This window comes from Culex quinquefasciatus, chromosome 1 (assembly GCF_015732765.1).
Source record: "Culex quinquefasciatus strain JHB chromosome 1, VPISU_Cqui_1.0_pri_paternal, whole genome shotgun sequence".
Lineage (NCBI taxonomy): Eukaryota > Metazoa > Arthropoda > Insecta > Diptera > Culicidae > Culex > Culex quinquefasciatus.
Window position 1 is genome coordinate 111450581 of NC_051861.1, and position 21837 is coordinate 111472417.

General features: G+C 36.1%; 1 protein-coding gene across 14 annotated transcripts in view; it reads right to left on the minus strand.

Annotated features, from left to right (window-relative positions):
• Window positions 1-21837, minus strand: part of LOC6051312 — a 171506-nt gene that overhangs the window by 2857 nt on the left and 146812 nt on the right. For 13 of the 14 annotated variants that reach the window (XM_038257385.1, XM_038257118.1, XM_038257601.1 and 10 more), the window contains 6 exons: window positions 18717-19081; window positions 18498-18646; window positions 10520-11072; window positions 2691-2812; window positions 2354-2631; window positions 2204-2295 (listed from right to left, as the gene is read on the minus strand). In XM_038257385.1, the coding sequence (XP_038113313.1) occupies window positions 2204-2295; window positions 2354-2631; window positions 2691-2812; window positions 10520-11072; window positions 18498-18646; window positions 18717-19081 (1559 nt within the window). The remainder of the gene's footprint in view (window positions 1-2203; window positions 2296-2353; window positions 2632-2690; window positions 2813-10519; window positions 11073-18497; window positions 18647-18716; window positions 19082-21837) is intronic. The other variant, XM_038257790.1, reaches the window with a different exon arrangement.

Genomic DNA, 21837 nt, shown 5'->3' on the forward strand with positions numbered 1-21837 from the left:
CCGATCGAAACGCGACAATTTTCCAGCAAAAAATGTCAAAAACTAGACAAAATAAAACACTTACTACTGATTATAAAACAGCTCATTTTAAAAGTCAGAAAAAAAAGTCAAGCTTGTGCTTGAACAGCCTCCAACTTAGTAGATGTAAACAAAGTGGGATCTTTCGAAAATCACGTTACGCCTTCTCTCTATTCATCACCCAGGTACGGAGCTCGGAAGAAACGTAAAACTCCATATAAAAAATCTCAAAAATGGTTAAGAGATAACTAGAACAAATTAATACAAAAAATACAAAAATTTCTACAAATTATTAATTGTATTTTTTAAAGTATTTTTGAGTTTTCGGTTTTTTTTTATTTTAGGACTTTATTTTTTTTTTAAACTTATGAATTTTAGAAATGTATGAAATGATTTTAACTTTGGGGAATCTTAAAACATATTTGAATTTTAAAATTTCTCTAAATTATTTGAATTGTTTTAATTTTATAAAATTTAAGAATTGTTGGATTTCTTTGAATCTTTTTTTGTATTTTCCGGGTTTTTGGGATTTTGAAGTTATTAAAATTTTTGGAATATTTTTTTTTATTTTAAGATTTTTTTTATACTTTAGAATCTTTAAAAAATGTGAAATTTTGGAAATTTTAAACCTTTTTTTCAAATTTTAAATTTTTCAAAGTTTTTTTTAAAAGTTTTTAGAAGTTTGAGATTTTTTTTTTAGAATTTTTGAATTTTTAGATTTGGATTTTTTAATATTTGGAATTTAAAAAAAAATTAAATTTGTAGAATTTTTGGTAATGTTTGTAGAATTTTTTGTAATGTTTGGTAATGAATTTTTGGTAATGTTTAGGTTTTAATTTTATGAAATTTTTAAGAATCTGTAAATTTTGTTATTTTTAGGTTTTATGTCTTTTTGAAATTTTTGAACTTCTGAAAATTCTTAGAATTTTCAGAATTAAAAAAAAATGAAATTTTCGGATTTTTTTATTTTTAACTTTAGAATTTTAGCAAACTTTTGAAACTTTATTTTTTTACTATCGCAATTTTTAAAACCCTTGGAATTTTAAAAAAATGAAGGGTCTTCAATATTTTTTAAAATTATAAAAATTTAAAACCTTTTAAAATTTTTGAAATTAAAAACCTTTTAAAATTTTTGAAATTAAAAACCTTTTAAAATTTTTGAAATTTAATGTTTATTTTTTTCGAGTACATTTAAAAAAAAAACTAATTTTCATAATTTTTGGAATTTTTGATTTTTTAGAATTTTTGGAATTATTGTAATTTAAAATTCAAAATTTTTGGGAATGTTTGAAATTTTTTGAAGAACTTGTTGGGAATGTTTTTTTGATTTTGAAAAATCTTTAAGTGTATTGTGATTTTTAGATTAAAGTGCGTTTTGGAATTTTTTGACTTCTTAAAATTGTAGGAATTTTCAAAATTTGGATTTTTTGGAATGTTTGGAATTTGTAGAATTTGTAAAATTGTTGGAATCCTTATATTTTTTATTTCTTTTTAGAATTTTTTGAATTTTTGGAATTTAGAATCTTAGAATCTTACGATTTTTTAGAATTTTCGGAATTTTTGTAATTTGAGTTTAAAAAATTGTGTAAATATTTGAAATTTTTAGAAAATTCTAAATTTTTAGATTTTATACATTTTTAAAATTTTTGGACATTTAAGATTTTTAATTTTTAAAAATTTTGGAATCTTGTAGTGTTTTTTTATTTTTGTTATTTTTAGTTTTAAATTCGTTTTGAACTTTTTTTGACTTCTTAAAATTGTGAGAATTTTCAAAATTTCAAAAGTATCATATTTTTTGGAATTTTGCATTTTTTGGAATATTTGGAATGTTTAGAATTTGTAGAATTTGTAGAATTTTTAGAATCCTAATATTTTCTTATTTTTTTGAATTTGTAGAATTTTTGGAATTTAGAATCTTAGAATTTTATAATTTAAAAACTTTGGAATTTGAGAATTTCAGCCATTTAATTTTTTGGCCATTTAAGCAATATAAGCAATTTTATCAATTTAGCAATTTTAGAATTTGAGAATATGAGAATTTGAGAATTTCAAAATCTTAGAATTTTAAAAATTATATTTGTTTGTCTCGTCTCAGGTCAAACTGTGCAATTTGTTGCACGGTTGGTAGCCAAAAAAAGTGAGGTTATTCCACTGCTTGGAAACGTCAACACCGCAAGTTACTCACCGACATCTCGCACGCCGGATGATCAATAATCTCCAGGTCGGTTTCGTGTCCGTCCAGCAGCACGGAAACTGTCTTCTGGCCGTAATCGTCATCTACAAAAAAAACGCAACTGTCAAACTTCCGTCACAATTTTGTAAACAAAACGCTTACCCAAGCTCAAATCGTACGCGCAAATGTACTCCGACGTGGTAAACTGGTAGGTCAGGGCCGTCTTGCCAACGCCGGAAGCGCCCAGCATGGCCACCTTGTACGCGTTCTGCTTATCCTTCCCGTCCTTGCCGCCCTTTTCCTTACCGTCCTTGTTGTCGTCCCCGTCCCCGTCGGCCATCTTGTCGTCCTGCTTCTGCGACCCGCTGCTCCCCTTCCGATCCTTCGTTCCTCCGGAACCGTTCGAGGTGACCGAGTTGATGGACCGCGAGCGGCGACTCCTAAATCAGATGTGTCAAAAAGCGTCAAACGTCAAAAAATGTTTGTCAACAAAACTCACCGCATCGAATCGCCCAGGTTGCAGATTCCGTGGGAGGTGATGCTGAAGCTGCGCAACCGGTAGTACTCGATGTCCATGTCGGCACAGTGGATCGCCGAACGGCGCGTGTCCGCCAGGCGGGGCTGTCGAGGGAAACAAGGTGTTTAAATTATTCATAGTGGAAAGTGTCCATCCCCTCGTGCTGCCGCTTGGGGAATCCGAGCAGCGCTCTTAAATGGTGCCAATCTGGGTTGGCCATGAGATGTCCGGTGATAATCATTGTCGCATCATCGCCGTAGCACCAAGCTCCGGCTGTCAGTTTTGGCACAGTGGAAAACTTGATGGAAATTCGGTCTAACCTCACTTTTCTTTACAAACGTCAAAATGTGAGAGGCCGGCTACGAAATTATGGTAGAACTAATCATTTTTTTTTATCAGTGTATTCGTCTGCCTTCGCCTATCAGTGTCATCAGATCTGGACCGTCCTTGCTAGACCGACCAGGCCAGGCCAACTACGATGGTGGGTGACAGCGCGCGGTCAAAATGTGATTAGATATGACAACTCTTTGTGCTAGGTTGCACAGTTTATCAAGATCCGGCCATGTTCCCTGTAGTTCAACACAAAGTTGACGTTACAAAAATACAAAATAATAAATTATATTTAAATATTCAAAAAAAAAAAAATGTGCAGGTTAGTCCACAACTAACCAAACCAGTTAGTCACCGACTAACCAAAACAAATTCCAACCTACTTTCACCACCTCTGATTATATTCATAATTTCGCCCTCAAAACCAGACTAATCTACGCCCAAATCGCCCGTAATACGAAAGCTAATTAAAACGGGGAATCCTTCTGCTTCTTCAATCCCGTTCCACGTAGCAAATCTACAATCCTCCGCTCTCCATTTTCACGAAAGTAGGTCGTCTGTGAATGGTGTGCTCCGAAATGATGAGAAAAGTTTGCATCCAAAATGTGTGCACGAGTGTGTGTGTGTGTGTTTGTAAAATACTACACGAAATACACACCCATCCCATTCGGCAAATCTAAGCAGAGAAGGCATGGCATGCTACACCACTGCCGCACCATGCGTCAGATTTCATTTGTCGGTCGGAGCCAGGGAGTCGAGTACAAGGTTGCAATGGAAAGGGTGGGAACGGATTTCGGAGGGAAGAGCAAAGTTTATCATGCTGTTTAAATTAATGTTACGAGAAATTTATTATTTTTGCTACATTCTGGAAGGAGTGAACTCAATGAGATTAGAACTGAATTCGGACAGAAACTGTTGGTGATTTTCTACGGGTTGTAGAGTCGGATAATCAAATTCCAATCTTATTCCTTCAGCTCTACAAAAGGGCCCGATTCCAACTCCATCAAAAACATGCTTAGCCAACTTCAACTCCGGGTTCTGAAAAAGTGTTGACTTTACCAATGGAGTATTTCCATTCGAGCAGTTTTTGATTTTTTTCTACAATGTATTCCTTATTGTCTTTTGCAAGCAGAACATAACCAAACTATTTGACACCCTCCGCAAACGTCAAATCAATACAAATTCCTGCCGGATATTTTTTCCGAATCTTTCCCGGAAAAGATCCGGCAGCAATTTTGTATGGTTTGACGTTTGCGGAGGGTACCAAAAAAAAAGGTAAACATGTGCATCGGCCAATAGAGTAAACTACGTGCGTATGTATTGCGTGTACGTACACGAAAATAAAGTGAGGTTAAATTTTGTCAGGCAGCCCAATCAAATGGTGCACTAGTGTGCGTACACGAAACGTCATAAAGCTCTATGGGAGAACTGTCATTTCTACCACTTGAATCCGGTGCGACATTTCAGAGACTCGCTTTCATCGTTTTCGTCGTTTTCATATATTTTTTGAAACCCATATACTGAACATTATTTTTAAGATTTTCATGCAAGACGCATGTATTTTGATTATTGTCAATTTAAAAATAAGAGTATTGGGGAGTGCTCTTGTAATACGTAACGCAAACTTTGGGATATTTTCATTTAAAATTTATTTCAATAACACTTTGAAGTATTATAGCCACCTTTCTTGCTTATTTATGTTTTAAATTAAAAAAAAAAATATTTTTAAGGATTAAAACATATAATAATTCTTCAATTTAAAATAAATTTGTGTTTCCTGCAATGTTGTTATGACTATTCAGAAAAATTACATACACGGAAAAATATTCCCGTTTTTTTAAATTTCTCTCTTTATCACTTTGAGTAAAATGCCCAACATACCTATTTGTTAATTTTCGTTCTTTTTATATGACGGAGTTATGCATGTTTTTTTTAAATACTAAACAAATTGTACGACCAGTTCCTAACTGGACTCGGTCGTTGGAAACAGCCGTCGGCTCAACGACCGTCGAAATAGGCTGCGGCGCTGCGGGCATAACAATGTCAACACCTCTCCCCCCTCACTTCGTCTCACCCTCTAGCTGAGCAATTCTCTACCAAAACCGAAAATGGATTTTATTTGTATTTTTTGATTTGGCTCAAACTTTGTGGGGGCCTTCCCTATGACCATATATGCTATTTTGTGTCATTGGTTCACCCGTACAAGTCTCCATACAATTTTGGCAGCTGTCCATACAAAAATGGTATGTAAATATTCAAACAGCTGTAACTTTTGAGTGAATTTTCTGATCAATTTGGTGTCTTCGGCAAAGTTGTAAGTATTGTTGAGGACTTTTGAGAAAAAAAAAACAGGTACACGGAAAAAAAATTGCGGATTTTTTTTATCAACTTTTTTTTTCACTAAAACTCAATTTCCCAAAATACGTATTTTTTGATTTTCGAGATTTTTTGATATGTTTTATTGGACAAAAAACCGCAACTTTTGAGCTATAGAGAAACATGTATGTATGTATGTATGATCCCCATACCCGCAGGCAACTTGGTCCTGGAACACATGTGAGCGCTAGGTGAACAATTCGATCATCTTTTACTCCGTAATCTGTACACCCACGTGCATAAGTTTTTTTGTACGAATTTTAGTGCTACAAATACCGGCGCAAAGATTAAAAAGAAACCCCTTTGCCCTACCCTAGCACCGGAAATTTGTAGCGGGTGTAGGGACACTTTGTATAGACGCCCTTGCTCCCATCACGTCACTGAGGGTATGGAGCGACGAGAAATTAATAAGCATGCCCCCTCAGTCGAACCTTCATTAGAGAAGCAGGCAATCCACAACTCACAGCGAACGACCAAAGGAACACCCTACCGCGTATATAGTAATATTGGCTTGGTTTGTCTTTACTGAAGTGTATGGATGTTAGAGTAAATGAAAGTGTCAATTGAAAATAAAAATGGAAAGCTCTCACCAAATACGAAGAATCTTGCATACAGCTCAATTTCGATCGCCTCGCAATATGACACTTGAAACTTCACAAATCTTGAATTCCTGCCTTGATCAGCAGAACCTCCGGCAGCAGTCCTGGTACCGCACAAATGACTGCAAGCGACCCGCAACTTTAAAGTGTCTGGATGATGAACGCCACCCACATCTGCTTCGACAATTCTTGAATGACGTGGAACCACAGGAACGCTTAAGCTGGTGGCCACTTCGTGAGGTTAACAAGCTCCTATCTTTCTTGTTGCTGCTGACATCTCCTTCCGGTGGAGCAACTCTTCCGAGTCGTGAATTCTGCTTGTCACTTCCACCAATTTCTTGAAGCGGAAATAGGAACGAGATCTCCGGATTTTGCAAAACTTTTCACTTTTGAAGACAATTAAAAAAAGCACTTTTGAGCTATAGAGAAACATGGTCAAAAAATCTGCCGCCGAGTTATGATTTTTTGAAAAACTGGTGATTTTTGGAAAAAATCGAAATTTCATACACAACATTTTTTTGACCTAATTTTTTTTATGCAAAATTGAATTTGCAATCGAAAAGTACTTTACAGATTTTTTGATAAAGGGCTCCGTTTTCAAGATATAGCCACCGAAAGTTTGATTTTAGCGAAATATTTGCTGTTTTTCAATTTTTAAAAATAGTGACCATGAGTGACCATTTCTTAAAATATTTTTTTGAAAAGTTCAGAAAATTTGCTATAAAATTGTCTAAGAGACATTGCAGATAGGACCTCTGGTTGCTGAAATACAGCGGCTTAAAGAAAAAGAAACACGAAAATTGATGTTTTCTAAGTCTCACCCAATCAGCCCACCATTTTATAATGACGCTATCTCAGCAATTAATGGTCCGATTTTCAATGTGAATACATGAAACATTCGTGAAATTTTCCGATCTTTTCGAAAAAAATATTTTGAAAATTTTTAAATCAAGTCTGATATTTTAAAAGGGCCAAATATTGAATATTACGCCCATTTAAGATGCTAGTCTTGATTTAAAAATTTTCAAAATATTTTTTTCGAAAAGATCGGAAAATTTCACAAATGTTTCATATTGTAACATTGGAAATCGGACAATTAGTTGCTGAGATATCGACATTGAAAAATGGTGGGCTGTTTGGGTGAGACTTAGAAAACATCAATTTTCCATGGCATTCCTTTTCAAGTTGCTGAGATATTGCAATGCAAAGGTTTAAGCATTGCAATATCTCAGCAACTAAAGGTCGTATCGACAAAGTCCGAAGAAGCAAAATATAGAGAATTTTCGCCGCTTTTCAAAAATATTTTTTTCAAAAGTGGGCAAACATGTGCAGTAATTTAAAAAATGAAAAACTGCGACTATTTTCAAAAAAGGCACCTAAATTAGAGACCCTAAATAGGGAGACTGGTCTAAGCTGGCTAAATCGATCTGGCAACGTATGTTTTGAGCTTGGCAACACTGATAAGTTTTGCTGGGCGTAAAGGCAAATGCTCGTTTGGATACGTCAAACTCGTGTCTGTTTGGGTACGTCAAATTCACTTCGACCAGTCTCCCTATTTAGGATCTCTAACCTAAATATGGATTTAACTTGAAAACGGTGCACTTTATCAAAATTTCACTTAAGTACTTTTTGATTGCTCAATGATTTTTTGCACAACCTGGAAATTTCAGTAAAGTTGGCATTTTATGACCTTTAAAACATATCAAAAAATAAAAGTTTTAGAGTTTTACTGATAAAAAGTTAAATAAAAAAATCACGTTTTTTACCGTGTATCATTTGTTTGCATTGTAGTCCGTATCCATACCTACAACTTTGCCGAAGACACCAAATCGATCGAAAAATTCCTTCAAAAGATACAGATTTTTGAATTTTCATACATCATTTTTGTATGGACAGCTGCCAAATTTGTATGGAAAATTATATGGACAAACTAATGATGCAAAATGGCTTCTTTGGGCATACCGAAGGCACCAAAAAAGTTTCAGTCGGATTAAAAAATACAAAAATTAAAATTTAAGAAAAAAGACCGATTTCGTAGAGAATTGTTCATGGGAGTTCCTGCCAAAATGAAAAGACCCGTATAATTGCGATTTTTAACGATTTTCCCCAAAAAAAAAAAAAAAAAAAAACACACGCATTATCCATAAAATAAAATTTGTATCGGGCTTAAGCCGTAAGAAATATTTTTCAAACAATTTCTGATCCGGAGGCAAACATTAATTTTTTAGAAAATTTGGATTTTTTATGGAAATACAAGGCTAATTTATCGTAAATAGTTTGAAATGCATTTTGTTACAATGATGATCAAATTTAGCATGTTCGGACTTGTTTTAAAATAAATTGTGTAAAAACAATATTTTTACTTGAAAATAAGGCTGGTACAAATTTTATTTAAAGTTTTTTTTATTTTTTCAAAAAACTTCAATATTTTTATGAAAATTTAAGTGCAATTAGTTAAAATCAATTTAAAATTAATTCCCCTGCGTTTAGAATCATTTTTAGCATGTTTGGGTTGATTTAAAAATCTTTTGAATTTTTGAAAATTTTCGATGTCTACTATAGAGTTATCTAAGCCCGCTCTCACGCACACTAGCACGCCATTTGTTTTGCTGGCTGGTACAAAATTTAACCTCAATCTTTTTCGTGTACGTACACGCAATACATGCGCGCGTAGATAACTCTATAGGCCCCCAAAACCAAAGCTAAAAACTCTATTCGCCACCTACATTCGAGTAGGAGAACTTTGGTGCAAGGTTACGTTTACGTTTTTGCGCGATAAGTGCAAAGGGGAGTGAAAACTATTTTAAGGTTTTTTAAAAGAAAATTGATCTTTTGGAATAAAATAAAGTTAACAGGAGGTAAGAAATAAAAAGTTCTATCGATTGACTTTTTGATGTTTTTGCTAAGTTGCCTTTTTCATTGAAAATTCTGAGATCCGGATTGAAAACGCGAGAATGAGGTTAGATTGCTAATTTTGAAAATCAATCCAATTATCATTTTTCAAGCAGATCTTTGCTTTTATGGTAGAAGTGACTTTAAAAAATATTTGTCCACTTGAATAATCTACATTCTCAATTGATTAGTTAGGTTTTGGTTGATTAAAATATTCCCTTATTTTGAATCAGATAATGAACAGGTTAAATCGGCCATCACAAAAATATTTTCGTTTATATCAATTAAGCTATTTATTTCTTACCTGAAAATGGTATAATTTGCTATTAATGTCGATTTTATGATGAAATAAAACAATTTCAAATTTCAAATCAATTTACTCGCTGTAGGTTATAATGAAAACATCACCCCAAGATTGAGCGCCCTCTAGTGGGGGGTAATTTTGACGTTTGATTGCCTATCGCTAAAGTTTTTTTTTCGCTAAGGCTGGTACAAATATTATTAAAAGTTTTTGTCACCCCCTTCAAAATTGGCCCGAAAAATCAGGGGGCAAAAAAAATATTTTTACAATAAACTTCAAAATTTCAATGAAAATTGAAGTGCAACCAGCTTAAATCAAATGAAAATACATTCTCCTGCGTTTAAAATCATTTTAGCATGTTTGGGTTTATTAAAAAATCTTAAGATTTTTTGAAAATTTTCGATTTTCGATTTCGAAATCGGTCTTTTTTTGCAATTTTAATTTTTGTATTTTTTTATCCGACTTAAACGGTATGCTTAAAGAAGCCAATTTGCATAATTAGTTTGCCCATATAATTTTCCATACAAATTTGACAGCTGCCCATACAAAAATGATGTATGAAAATTCAAAAATCTGTATCTTTTGAAGGATTTTTTTTATCGATTTGGTGTCTTCGGCAAAGTTGTAGGTATGGATAAGGACTACACTGAAAAAAAAATACACGTTAAATTTGTTTTGGTGATTTTTAATTTCACTTGTTGTCACTGCAAAAAACAGCAATTTTTTTTTATTTCTGAAATGTTTTAGGGGACAACTTTTTAGAAATTTCCAGAACGGGCAAAAAATCTTTGACCGAGTTATAATTTTTCGAATCGATACTGATTTTTTCAAAAAATCGAAATAACGGTGCAAAAATTTCCAACTTCATTTTTAAATTTTCGACGTAAAATCGAATTTGAAATCAACAAGTACTTTAGTGAAATTTTGATAAAGTTTTCAAGTTATAGCCATTATAAAATTATTGAAACTATTAGAGTTATCAAAAGTGTCAAAGTGATTAAAATGACACAGGTCGTTGCAAATATTATTTCAAGTGTTTGTCCCCAAATTTTTAGGGAAATAATGAAGGGAGGGACAAAAACCTTTTTTTTAATTTCATTTAATCATCAAATTATTTAAATTTGAATCGATCTTAGTTACTCGCTGTCAATTACTTATGCATGCTTTTTTGTTATTATTTTTGGAAAAAAAACCTCCAAAATTTTTTTCCGTGGAGTCGCACGGTCCTTCAGCGCCCTCCAGCAATCTCAGTAGGCCACCATGCGCCCCCTTCAAAAACCTCTTCGCCTACTTCGCGCCCTCACCAAACTGACCTTTCTGTTGTTCTCCACCGGCATGCTGGACGTTCGCATCCGCTGGCGGGCCTCGGCCGAACCTCCGCCGGTCGTGACCGCGGTCCGGTCGTACCCCCCTCCCCCGCCGCAAACAATGGCCGTCGTGCTAATGCTAACCGTCCGATGGGCCGGCGGATGGTGCCGAACCGGATGTTGCTGCTGCTGCTGGTGCAGATTGCTGAAATTTCCGTCGTTTTCCTCGTTGTTGCTCTGGAAGCGGCTCGACGACTTTGTTCCGGCCGGTGGAACCGCCGAAGCGGGCCGATCTCCGCCATCTTGCTGCTGCTTGAGGCGAGAGTTTGACGGGGACGAGGTTAGGTAAGGGTGTTCCTTGGGTGGACCCAGGTTGTCCGGAGGGGCCGTGGCCGAACTGACCCCGCTGACACTTTCCACCAGCGTGGACATGGTCGACGTCGAGGAGGCCAGGGCGCTGCCCTTGGAGCTGGCAGTGAGCGGCGGAAATCTGGGGCGGACAGAGCAAAACAAAAAGGGCGTTTCTAGGTTAGTGCTTTTGTTTTGAGCGTGTTGACACCTGCAAGAGAGACAGAGAAGAAGGGAAAAAGAAATTTTAAATTGAATGCTTGCTGGAAATTGCGAAAACCACTTTGTCGTCGAGTTGAATCTCGGTGGTCCCCCCGACCCCGACCTCCTGCTTGCCAAGACCATGGCCAGGTTGTTAGCAAAGTATTCTCTGATGCTTTGCTATCAGAAAAGAGTCAAATTGTTAATGAGATTCTACCACAAAAGTTGATTCTATTCGTTAGTAGAACTCGTTCCGAGAAGAATGTGGTTTGTGAGCCATTTGTTCGAACTTCAACTCATAGCGTCGTCAAAATTAGTTGTCAAACTGACTGTTACAAGTTTTTGACAGTTAGTCACCTTGCACATTATACCTACATTGATATGTAGAGTGCTTTCAAAGCAAACAATACTGAAGCTAACGCCCAATCAAACCGTTCTCCACTTGACGGGTTCATTCCGCTTCGAATTCCGCTTCGAAAATTGTTTCGAAATTTTCTAAACGGAATCTCCGGTTGGACTCCGTTTCAATTCCGTTTGACCATTTTTGCACAAGGGCGACACCTGCTGGTGTAAGACGGAACCTCGGTGACATTTCGCCGCGATTCGCCGAAGCGGTTTTTCTTTGAGTGTATTTGTGAGGCGGCTTTCTAAGAAACGTCAAACATGTTTGATCTTGGACTTTTCGCAAAAGTCGTTGTGGGAGCTTTCGTGACGTGATGGAAAATGGCGTATCCTCCTCCTCCCAAGGTGAGTTGGATATTTTCTTCAATTAATTCGAAACGGAGTGGACTTAGGACTTGGTGCAATAATCAACATTACACATTTTATTCCCTCCTCCTTTCAGATGCAGCTTCCCCGGCCAAACTCAGCAGCAGCAGCAGTTCCGGCCAACAAGGGCGCAAGATAGCAACAGCCAATCAGAGGCGGCTTCAGCCATTTTCTGGATGCCAAGCGCTTAGAGGGGACCCCACTGATTGAGCTCTTGGAGAAGCAGAAAGCGTCCTGCATCGAAGCTGCCATCGCCGAGCGCAAGAACGCCGATAAGGTAGAGGAACGTCCGTGCCAGCTGCCATCGGCGAGACCAGCCACCGATTTCACTCTACAACGGACAAGATACTAGCGAGCCGGTGAACCAATACACGGCGCTTTTCGAGGACGATGCACCGAACCCTTTCCAAATATGTCGTCGAGATCAGCGACAAGGGCACGCTCCCGATCGTGAACACTCCGCCCATGCGTTTTTTTGGAGAGGACACCTAAGATGCTTGCCAAGAAGCGTACCCGCCGCACACCAAGGTCGAGGTTCTGAAGACTTCCCGCTTTGATCTGACCAACCTACTGGAGCTGCTCGACGATGGCGATGGCCAGAGATCTAAAGTGTCAACCAATGCGCCAAGAATGACGTCGTTGTGAACCGCCTCGATAGGAACAAAAAAATCTGTGCGATATGTTAACTCTGCTAAACAAAAAATAAATAAAGCGGGCTCGGGGTTGGGATGCGTTTTAATGAACGATTAGTTAAAGGGTAAATAAAAAAGTAAAATCATTAAAATGTTTAATCTATTTCTATGCTTGAATTCCAATTTCAAATGGATTCAACAAAAACAAAAAAGAAAACCAGCAAGAAAAAACAAGAAGAAGAAGCAACTGTCAAAGCCAACACGTCCAGTCCGTTTCGATTCCGTTTGAATTCCGCTTGAACCGATTTGCGGTGAAAACTCAAACGGAACCGGTTGTTGCGTTTGAAACGGAATGCGGTTTAGAATCTAAAACGAACACTGTTTAGAATTCGAATCGAACTTTTTTCGCTCAAGCGGAATTCTAAACGGAATTCAAACGGAACGCGCTGAGTGGGCGTAGAAACCAACTATAATTTAATCGTTCGGCGAGATAAAAAAAATACACGGTAACACGGAAAATTTTTTTTTGGGTTTTTTTTTTATTTAACTTTTTCTCACTTAAATTTGATTTGCAAAAAAAAAAACACTTTTATTTATTTTTTTTTTTATATGTTTTAGAGGACATCAAATGCCAACTTTTCATAAATTTCCAGAACGAGCAAAAAATCTTTGACCGAGTTATAATTTTTGAATCAAAACTATTGTTTCAAAAAATCTAAATATTGGTCGCAAAAATTTTTCATCTTCATTTTTCGATGTAAAATCGAATTTGCAATCAAAAAGTACTTCAGTGAAATTTTGATAAAATGCACCGTTTTCAAGTTATAGCCTTTTTTAGGTAACTTTTTTTGAAAATACTCGCAGTCATTTATTTTTTAAAATTAGTGCCCATATTTGCCCAACTTAAAAAAAATGAAAAGCTGTGTGTTGAAACTTTGTTGATACGACCCTCAGTTGCTGAGATATTGCCATGCAAAGGTTTAAAAAACAGGAAAATTGATGTTTTTGAGGTCGCACCCAAACAACCCACCATTTTCTAATGTTGATATCTTACCAACTAATGCTCCGATTTTCAATGTCAAAATATGAAACATTCGTGAAATTTTCCGATTTTTTTAAAAACAATATTTTAATTTTTTTTTAAATCAGGATAACATTTCAAAAGGGCCAAACATTCAATATTACGCCCTTTTGAAATATTAATCCTGATTTAAAAAAAATGAAAATATTGTTTTCAATTTTCGAAAAGTTGGCATTTGGTGTCCCCTAAAACATATCAGAAAATAAAAAAATAGTTTTTTTTTTTGCAAATCAAGTTTTAGTGACAGAAGTAAAATCACAAAAAAATAATTAAAATAAAACAGCTTTATCATAAAATACATGATTTTTGAAAACAGTAAAACTCTAAAAAATGGCGTATTATTTGTCAATATCTTAGCAACTAATGTTCCGATTTTCAATTTGAAAAAATGAGCATTCGTGAAATTTTCCGATCTTTTCGAAAACAAAAAAAAAACCTTTTTTTAAGTCAAAACTAACATTTCAAAATGGTTTTATTTTGAATGTTTGGCCCTTTTGAAATGTCTTGTCTGATTAAACTTTTTTCAAAATAATGTTTTCAAAAAGAAAAAAAAAACCCTGAAACAATTCAAAAAATCTAAAAAACAAGTTTTTTTTTAATAGTTCTCAACAATACCTACTACATTGCCGAAGACACCAATTTGATCAGAAAATTCATTCGAAAGTTGGATGTGCGACAAAGGGACATAAGGTCGAACGGACAAAAGGTCGAATGAAAAAAGGTCGAAAGTGGACAAAAGGTCGAATGGACAAAAGGTCGAATGTGAAAAAATGAATCAAATAATTTTGATTGTAAAAAAATCTTGAATCTTGTTTATAAATAAATCTGTATTTTTTCTGTGGGTTTATATATTCTTTAAGTAATGATGATTATTTTCTTAAATAAACAGAATAACTTCCAAACCATTTTTCGAGAAGATTTCCATTCTTTCAAACATGAGCAGTTCTTCCAAAAAAAGTTCGACTTCTAACATATTTTTCAAGTTTTAATTTTTTTAAAAGCAACTTTTTCTTGTTTGTCGTAATATTTTTGTGAGTTTTTTCATTCTTTCAAACATGAACAGTTCTTTTAAAACAAAAGTTCGATTTCTTAAATATTATGGAAGTTTATTTTTATTTTTGAAAACAACCAGTCTTTGATTGTCAAAATATTTTTGTGAGTTTTTCTATTCTTTTAATCGTGAGCTGTTCTTCCAAAAAAAAGTTCGACTTCTAAAATATTGTATGTTTATTTTTATTTTAAAAACAACATTTTCTTGACTTTCATAATATTTTTGTGAGTTTTTTCCATTTTTTCAAACATGAGCAATTCTTTTAAAAAAAGTTGACTTCTTTGGTTTTTTTTAATTCAACAACCTATTCCTGACTGTCTTCAAAAAAGCTCGAATTATAAAATATTTTTTAAGTTTTTATTTTATTTAAAAAAATCTATTCTTGACTGCCGTAATGATAAACAGAATTTTCTAAAATTTTTTGTAAGTTTTCATTTTATTTTTAAAAACCAATGGAATATTTTATAGAATTTTACATTTTTTTACATTTAAATAGTTTCGAAAAATGCAAAAATCTTGTTCTTAAATATTGTTGCAAGTTTGCAATCACTTTTCAATCTGTCTTTAATTTGTTCAAAGAAAATCCTCCCCCTGGCCTTTCAAAAAGTATTCAATATTCCGGGGGCAAGTTTTTATCCAAAATACCTCTAAATTTTTAAGAATGTAGAAGTAAAATTAAAGAAAAACGTTCAAATCACCTTTCCATAGCTGCTTTTCATTAATTGTGTATTTAGGCTCACATCGAAAGTATTGTTTTGTAATTGTTTTTCTGAAATTCGACTTTTTGTCCATTCGACCTTTTGGCATTCGACCTTTTGGCATTCGACCTTTGGTCCATTCGACCATTTGTCCATTCTACCTTTTGTCCATTCGACCTTTTGTCCATTCGACCTTTTGGCATTCTACCTTTTGTCCATTCGACCTTATGTCATACATTCTTTTTATACTCAAATTTTATAATTTATTTAAATTTTACGGTGTAATGTCCTAGAAATTTGAGTTTTGGCCTAAACTAAAAAAAAAAAAATACAAAATATCGTAAATAAAAATTAAAATGCCTGAATTTTTAAAATATGCTTTACTACAAGTTTTTAGACGTTAGATTAATATCGTGTTTTTTTTTCAAAATGTTCACAAGCCCACTGAGAATTTTGATTCGAGCCTCGAGTCGATTTGGAGGGTAGTTTTAAAATTGAAATATTTTCAGTACTGACAATGCGAGCAAAACAACGTAAGATTTCATATTAACTCTTGCAAAGGTTCTGAGATCCATACAAAATTTCAAGTTCTTTGAAATCACGGACCTGATGATGACGTAGCTTGTTGAAGCCGTTACCAAATGTTTAATGGCGCAGTTTTGGGAGTAACATTTTAAAAGGTCGAAAAACAAAATATGCTAATCTTTTTTTATTTTTTTTTTGTTTAAATTGCTGTAACTGCAAAGAATGATCCGTCAAGAGTATCTTCTGATTTGATTAGATAAATTGAATCTAAATGCATTGAGATTACACAAATAAAAGCTGTATAATATTTCAATGAGGAAGACGTTGAAAACGAACTGTCAAACAACCACTCGCATCGCCTACTTCTTTCAATAGCTCTTCTTTCCGCCATAAAATGCAACCTCGGGGATTATTTGGGATTAACTCGTTTCGCCTTCAGCAAACGTCCCATGCTGCTGGCAGCACTGTCAGCCTTATCGAGTTGTCGATTCTGCTCCCACAAGAGGAAAAGGGGGGCGCTCTTCTCCGGTCTAATCCGTTTACTCCGGTATTCCAAACGGTTAATGTGGCGGAAAATCCAGTTTGGATCATTTTTTTTGCATCCTTTCTCTGCGCTGAATGTCAAAAAGTGAGTGGAGAGCGAAAAAAGAAAGATGGCGGACGTCGTTTTTCTGCAGCCGTCAAAGTTAACGGTGGACTGCGATTAGAGTGCTCCAAGGTGAGGGAAGGAAGGAGGTGGCAGGGGTGGCGTTGGCTGATAGATTGCACGTTTTAAAATTCATGACCTGCTGGATTTTACGCTTGCTGTCATATTTTTGCATAACGGAACCCGGGGCACGTCTCCAGCTAGAGGCCATGGGAAGACACTGCAAGGATGACGATGGAGTGTTGATCTTTCCCGTCGTTGGTGCATCTTCATAACCCGTGGTCCAACGTCGAGGAAAACTTCCGTAATCTGCACAGTTTTGCGCGGCAGAGAGTGTTTTTTTTTGTGCCGTTGGGATAGAATAAAGAGATATGCACTTTGCGAAGATTTCCATGCTTTTTGTGTGAGCACCCTTTTAAAAGTTATGGCGACGGACGAAGCAGGCCATGGCTGCAGGTACCATGGTGACCGGAATATTGAAAACTCTGTCAACTCTGTCAAATTTGTCGATTCTGTCACCCCAAACTAACCTCACTTTCGGTGAACTTTTTTTTTCCAAACTTCAACAAAAAAAAATTGCCCATCCGCCGCAAACCGCGACCAATCACAAACTAACGAAGTGGTTTTACAAAATTAGGCCAACCGGGCGAACCGGTGATTGAAATCCATTTTTGGCAAACCTCAACATCGTGAACTCTCGCCGGGGAGAAACCCGGAGATGTCGTCAGCGAAATCGAAACTCGTCAACGTCATAATCGAATAATGATTATTGTTGCGGTGGATTTTCGCTCTCTTTTGTTGATCTGTTGGCTGTCAAATTTGAGCGATTTGTTATTGTAACATTTGAGTTTTCCAGGCCAGCTTGACGAAGGTATTTGGCCTCTCGACATTTGGTAGGCGATGTAGATTTAATTTTGTCAATTTTGTAATTTTTGCCATATATTTTATATTTTGCAATTTTGTAAAAAAAATTTACTTCCCGTCCGAAGGAAGGCGTAATCAAACAAATCTTGTCTCAAAAAATGCCAACGGGACCGTCTGGGATCGAACCCAGGCCGACTGGGTGAGAGGCAATCACACTTACCCCTACACCACGGTTCCCGGCAAAAATTAAAAGAATTACTCAAATCAAAAAAAAATATTAAAATAATCAATGTTGCAAAAAAAATATGTTATTAAAAACACTTATCAAAATTAATCAAAACTATTAAAAAAATTAAATTATTTAAATATTAAAAATATTTTAAAAAATAAAAAATTTAATAATATTAGCAGTATTAAAAATATTAAAAATATTAAAAAATAAAAATTTTGAAAAAATTCAAAATATTAAAAAATTAAAAATATTAGAAATATTATAAATATTAAAAATATTAAAAGTATTAAAAATATTAAAAATATTAAAAATATTAAAAATATTAAAAGTATTAAAAATATTAAAAATATTAAAAATATTAAAAATATTAAAAATATTAAAAATATTACAAATAATAAAAATATTAAAAATATTAAAAATATTAAAAATATTAAAAATATTAAAAATATTAAAAATATTGAAAATATTGAAAATATTAAAAATATTAAAAATATTAAAAATATTAAAAACATTAAAAATATTAAAAATATTAAAAATATTAAAAATGTTAAAAATATTGAAAATATTAAAAATATTACACATAAATCATTAAAGTTGTATCGAATATTAAAACTATTTTAACTTTTTTAAATAATTGAACAAATCATACATAACAATTGACAATTGTGACAATTTTGACAATTGTGACAATTTTGACAATTGTGACAATTTGACAAACTTGACAATCTTGACATTTTGACTATTTTGACAATTTTGACAATTTTGACAATTTTGACAATTTTGACAATTTTGACAATTTTGACAATTTTGACAATTTTGACAATTTTGACAATTTTGACAATTTTGTTTAGAATTTTTGAATAAATTTTAGAATTGTAGAATTTTAGAATTTTAAAATTTAGAATTATTTAAAAAGAAGTCTCATAAACGTCACTAACCTCGCACCGGGTGACGCCAGCGGTTGCTGCATGGCCGGTGGCACTTCCGCCTTCAGAAATCGGTACAGATCCGGCGTCGGCCGCGCGACGCTGATCGACGACGACCGGCGCCGGTTGAACACGGGTGACTTTTGGTGTTTAAGGAAATCCTGCCGAAAAAAAAGAAAACAATCGATTTGTCTAAACTACATTCAAGATGGCGTCACCTAAACAACAGACCTTGGAGCAGCAGCAGCTGCTGCCACCTAGCGGCAGACAGGTTCCGGTGGGACAGCTGGTTGGCAGCTGCTGGGTGGAACCGGAACCGGCAAACGAGGAGCAGGAACCGCCGTGCGGACTCTTGGCTTGACCGAACACTGGTGCGAACGAGGCGGAAGGGGAAACGGGAGCCCCCGCCGTCGATCGGTGAACCCGGAGCGAGTTGTTCCGGCTGTGCGGTGGCTTGGCTTGCTGCGATTGTTGCTGTTGTTGTTGGTGATGTCGTAGGAAACAGTAGGAGGTGGTTGTTTTTGTCATTTTGGAAGCTAGACTTTTATTTCCGGTGGCGGCGTTGAGCGTGTCTTCTTCCACTTCGTCGCTGTTTTCTGGAAAGGGGAAATAAAAGGGAAACAAAAGGGGTGAGTGAGAAATTGACCGCTTTGGCTCGTACCCTGACTGAAAAGTCCGTCAGACGTCCGTCGTTTGTCGTCCGTGCAATCGTACGACGTCGCACGACAATGTCGTACAACTTTCGCGCGAATGTCATACGTTTTTGCACCAAAATGTCGTATTTGTCGTGCGATCGATAATCGAAATTGTACGACATTGTCGTACGACATTTGACCGACGTCGCACGGTTTTGTTATTTAGGATGTCGCGCCTTTGTCGTGTGCTGTCATTTTGGATTTTTAGGTTATGTTTCAAATAAAAATAGTTGTTTTAGAGCATTTATTGTTTATTTTCATTTATTATGATTATTTTACAATCGATTAGCATGTTAATTGTTGAATTAATCTCACCATCTCTTTACTCGAGATTTGTTTGACGCTCCAAGTTGAATTTGGTCGGTTTCAGCTAAGTTGGGTTGAAGAAGGTGCTCCGTAGGTTCTGATCGTGTCATGCCGCTTGACCGGATTGTTTTTGTCAGCGACAATAACAACAAAAACAAAAAAAGTCCGGGTCAATAGCCGATGATTCCACCTCGTCCGCAACGTTGGTCACTCGCAGTGAAAACAGAGTTGTCTTACTACACTGCTTAGCGGCTAGAGAAATCTTCGTCACCAGCGTAACTTCCTTACTGGTGCTCAGTCCTCACCCGGAGTATCCTTTTCGGCCGATCTGCAAAATTTTCACTTCGTTTTATCGGTCAATTTCCTCCATCGGAGGCTCCGAGCTCACGCTGGAACTGGTGGCGAATTGCGGTAGTTCTTTCTGTCTTGCGTCTTTGTCTTGCGGTTCCTGGGTCATGGCGTTGTCGTTCTGGAACTCGTTCAGGATGCGAATTTGGTGCAGAACCGGCGGCTGTGTGGGTGGAAGACATTTCTTGCCGGTGAAACCACTGTTGAGATCTTCGGCGCGCAGTGGAACCAACATTCGAACTGTTTGGAGAAAGAAACTTTTTTTTAACATGAAATTTTTACCAAATAAGCCATTTTTACCTGAATCGTCTTGGATTGCCTAAAGCGCTTCTGATTCAAGATCGGGAAGTAGGCCAGCTTTATTATACACAGGTGGCGTTTGCACGTCTCAATCTCCAGAATCGAAAGCAACGGAATGGTCAAGTTCTTGGCCTTCTGGTAGGTCACCCGTATCAGCCCGTATCCGAATATGACGTGTGTCTTGCCCGTCCTTGTACTGCCGCAATTATCCACGATGGAATGCACCTCACCCACTTAACCTCCGGCCATCACCTTTAGGATCGTTTTCTCCGTTGGATTAGGCCTCCTCGTGCTCCTCGTAGCCTCGTAGCCGACGGACTGTAAAGATCCTGATAAAGCCACGCCAACCTTGGATTTTTCTGAATGTCCGGCCCATTCGTTGAAGTCGTCCACCTCCACGAGCACAAAGTTGTCCTTCAGCTGGGAGTCAAAAACCCACTCCCTTGACCTCCTTCTCCTGGTAATGGTTTCCAGAAAGGAATTTACAATTCGTTTTGAAGACGCAAGTGTCTATTAAAATCTTACTCTTCTCTGACTTCACCGCATTACTGAACCGATTCTTTTTTAAAAACTTCTGACAAAACAGACTTTGCCGCTCTTCTGTTCATGAAACATGTTCGAACATGAATAAAACTTTCAAAGTGTTTGCGACGACACGGTAAAGTCATCGAGCTGTCAAAAAATCGATGAGAAAAACCATGTCGGGCATGTCAAGTGTTTGTCGTCCGTTTGTCGTCCATTCGACCAATCGATATCGAAACGGTAAAATCAAAACCGTGCGACAACTCGTACGACGTGCGACATTTTTCAAACAGGGTAGTCGTAGTAGGCGGGAAGAGGCGGGCATTTTAATCACGTCAAAATGGTGGCAACCACCGTGCGTGAGTTGTCATTTTTGGCCTTCTGCGACCGAAATAATCTGTCATTGTTGTGTGCATTCAAGCTGATTGCTTTTCGACTTTTGTGACCGTGAAATTGGATTGTTTTCGAATCACGCCCCCCAGGCTGTGTCACGGGCTTTTGTTGACTGAAATTGGGTCATTTCCGCCGCGTGGCGCTTCCGTTGAGTGGCAGAGAAAATATATTCAACGAGGAATGTAAACAATTGATGAACTGTTTAAAATACGAAAGGGGAGCCAATAATATGGCAACACTGGCGGAACGGGTCGGGTGGTCAGGATAATCGGGATGATCCGCAAACTAGCTAGGGGAAATATGCCCATTTTAATCACCCTAAGCCTTTCGACCAATTCTCATCACTTTTGCCTTTTTCCGCTATAAATTCAACATTTTCAGATGTATCAACAATTGAGAGTTGCTTGCTCACTTTTGTTTGAGCTATTTATAACTTTGAAACAGTCAAAAACACTTTATGAAAGCTGTAATTCATGATCAAAGTGCTGATAGGCTGATAATAGAAATAGGCTGAGAAAGGGTATAGTTCCCCTAAATGAGAAATTAATTATTGCAAGCATTTTTGATAAAGCAATTCAAGTCGACAAGAGTAGGCCAAAAAAACAGTAAAGTGGCATTTCCAAAGGTCCAAACCTCAAATGTAAACAATCATTTTGTATTTTTGACGTTTGAAGGCAGTGACATATAAACGTCAAACCAGTACAAACTTGTTGTCAGAACTTTTTCCGAATCTATTCTGGAAAAGATCCGGATATTTGTACTGGTTTGACGTTGGGCAATTCAAGACC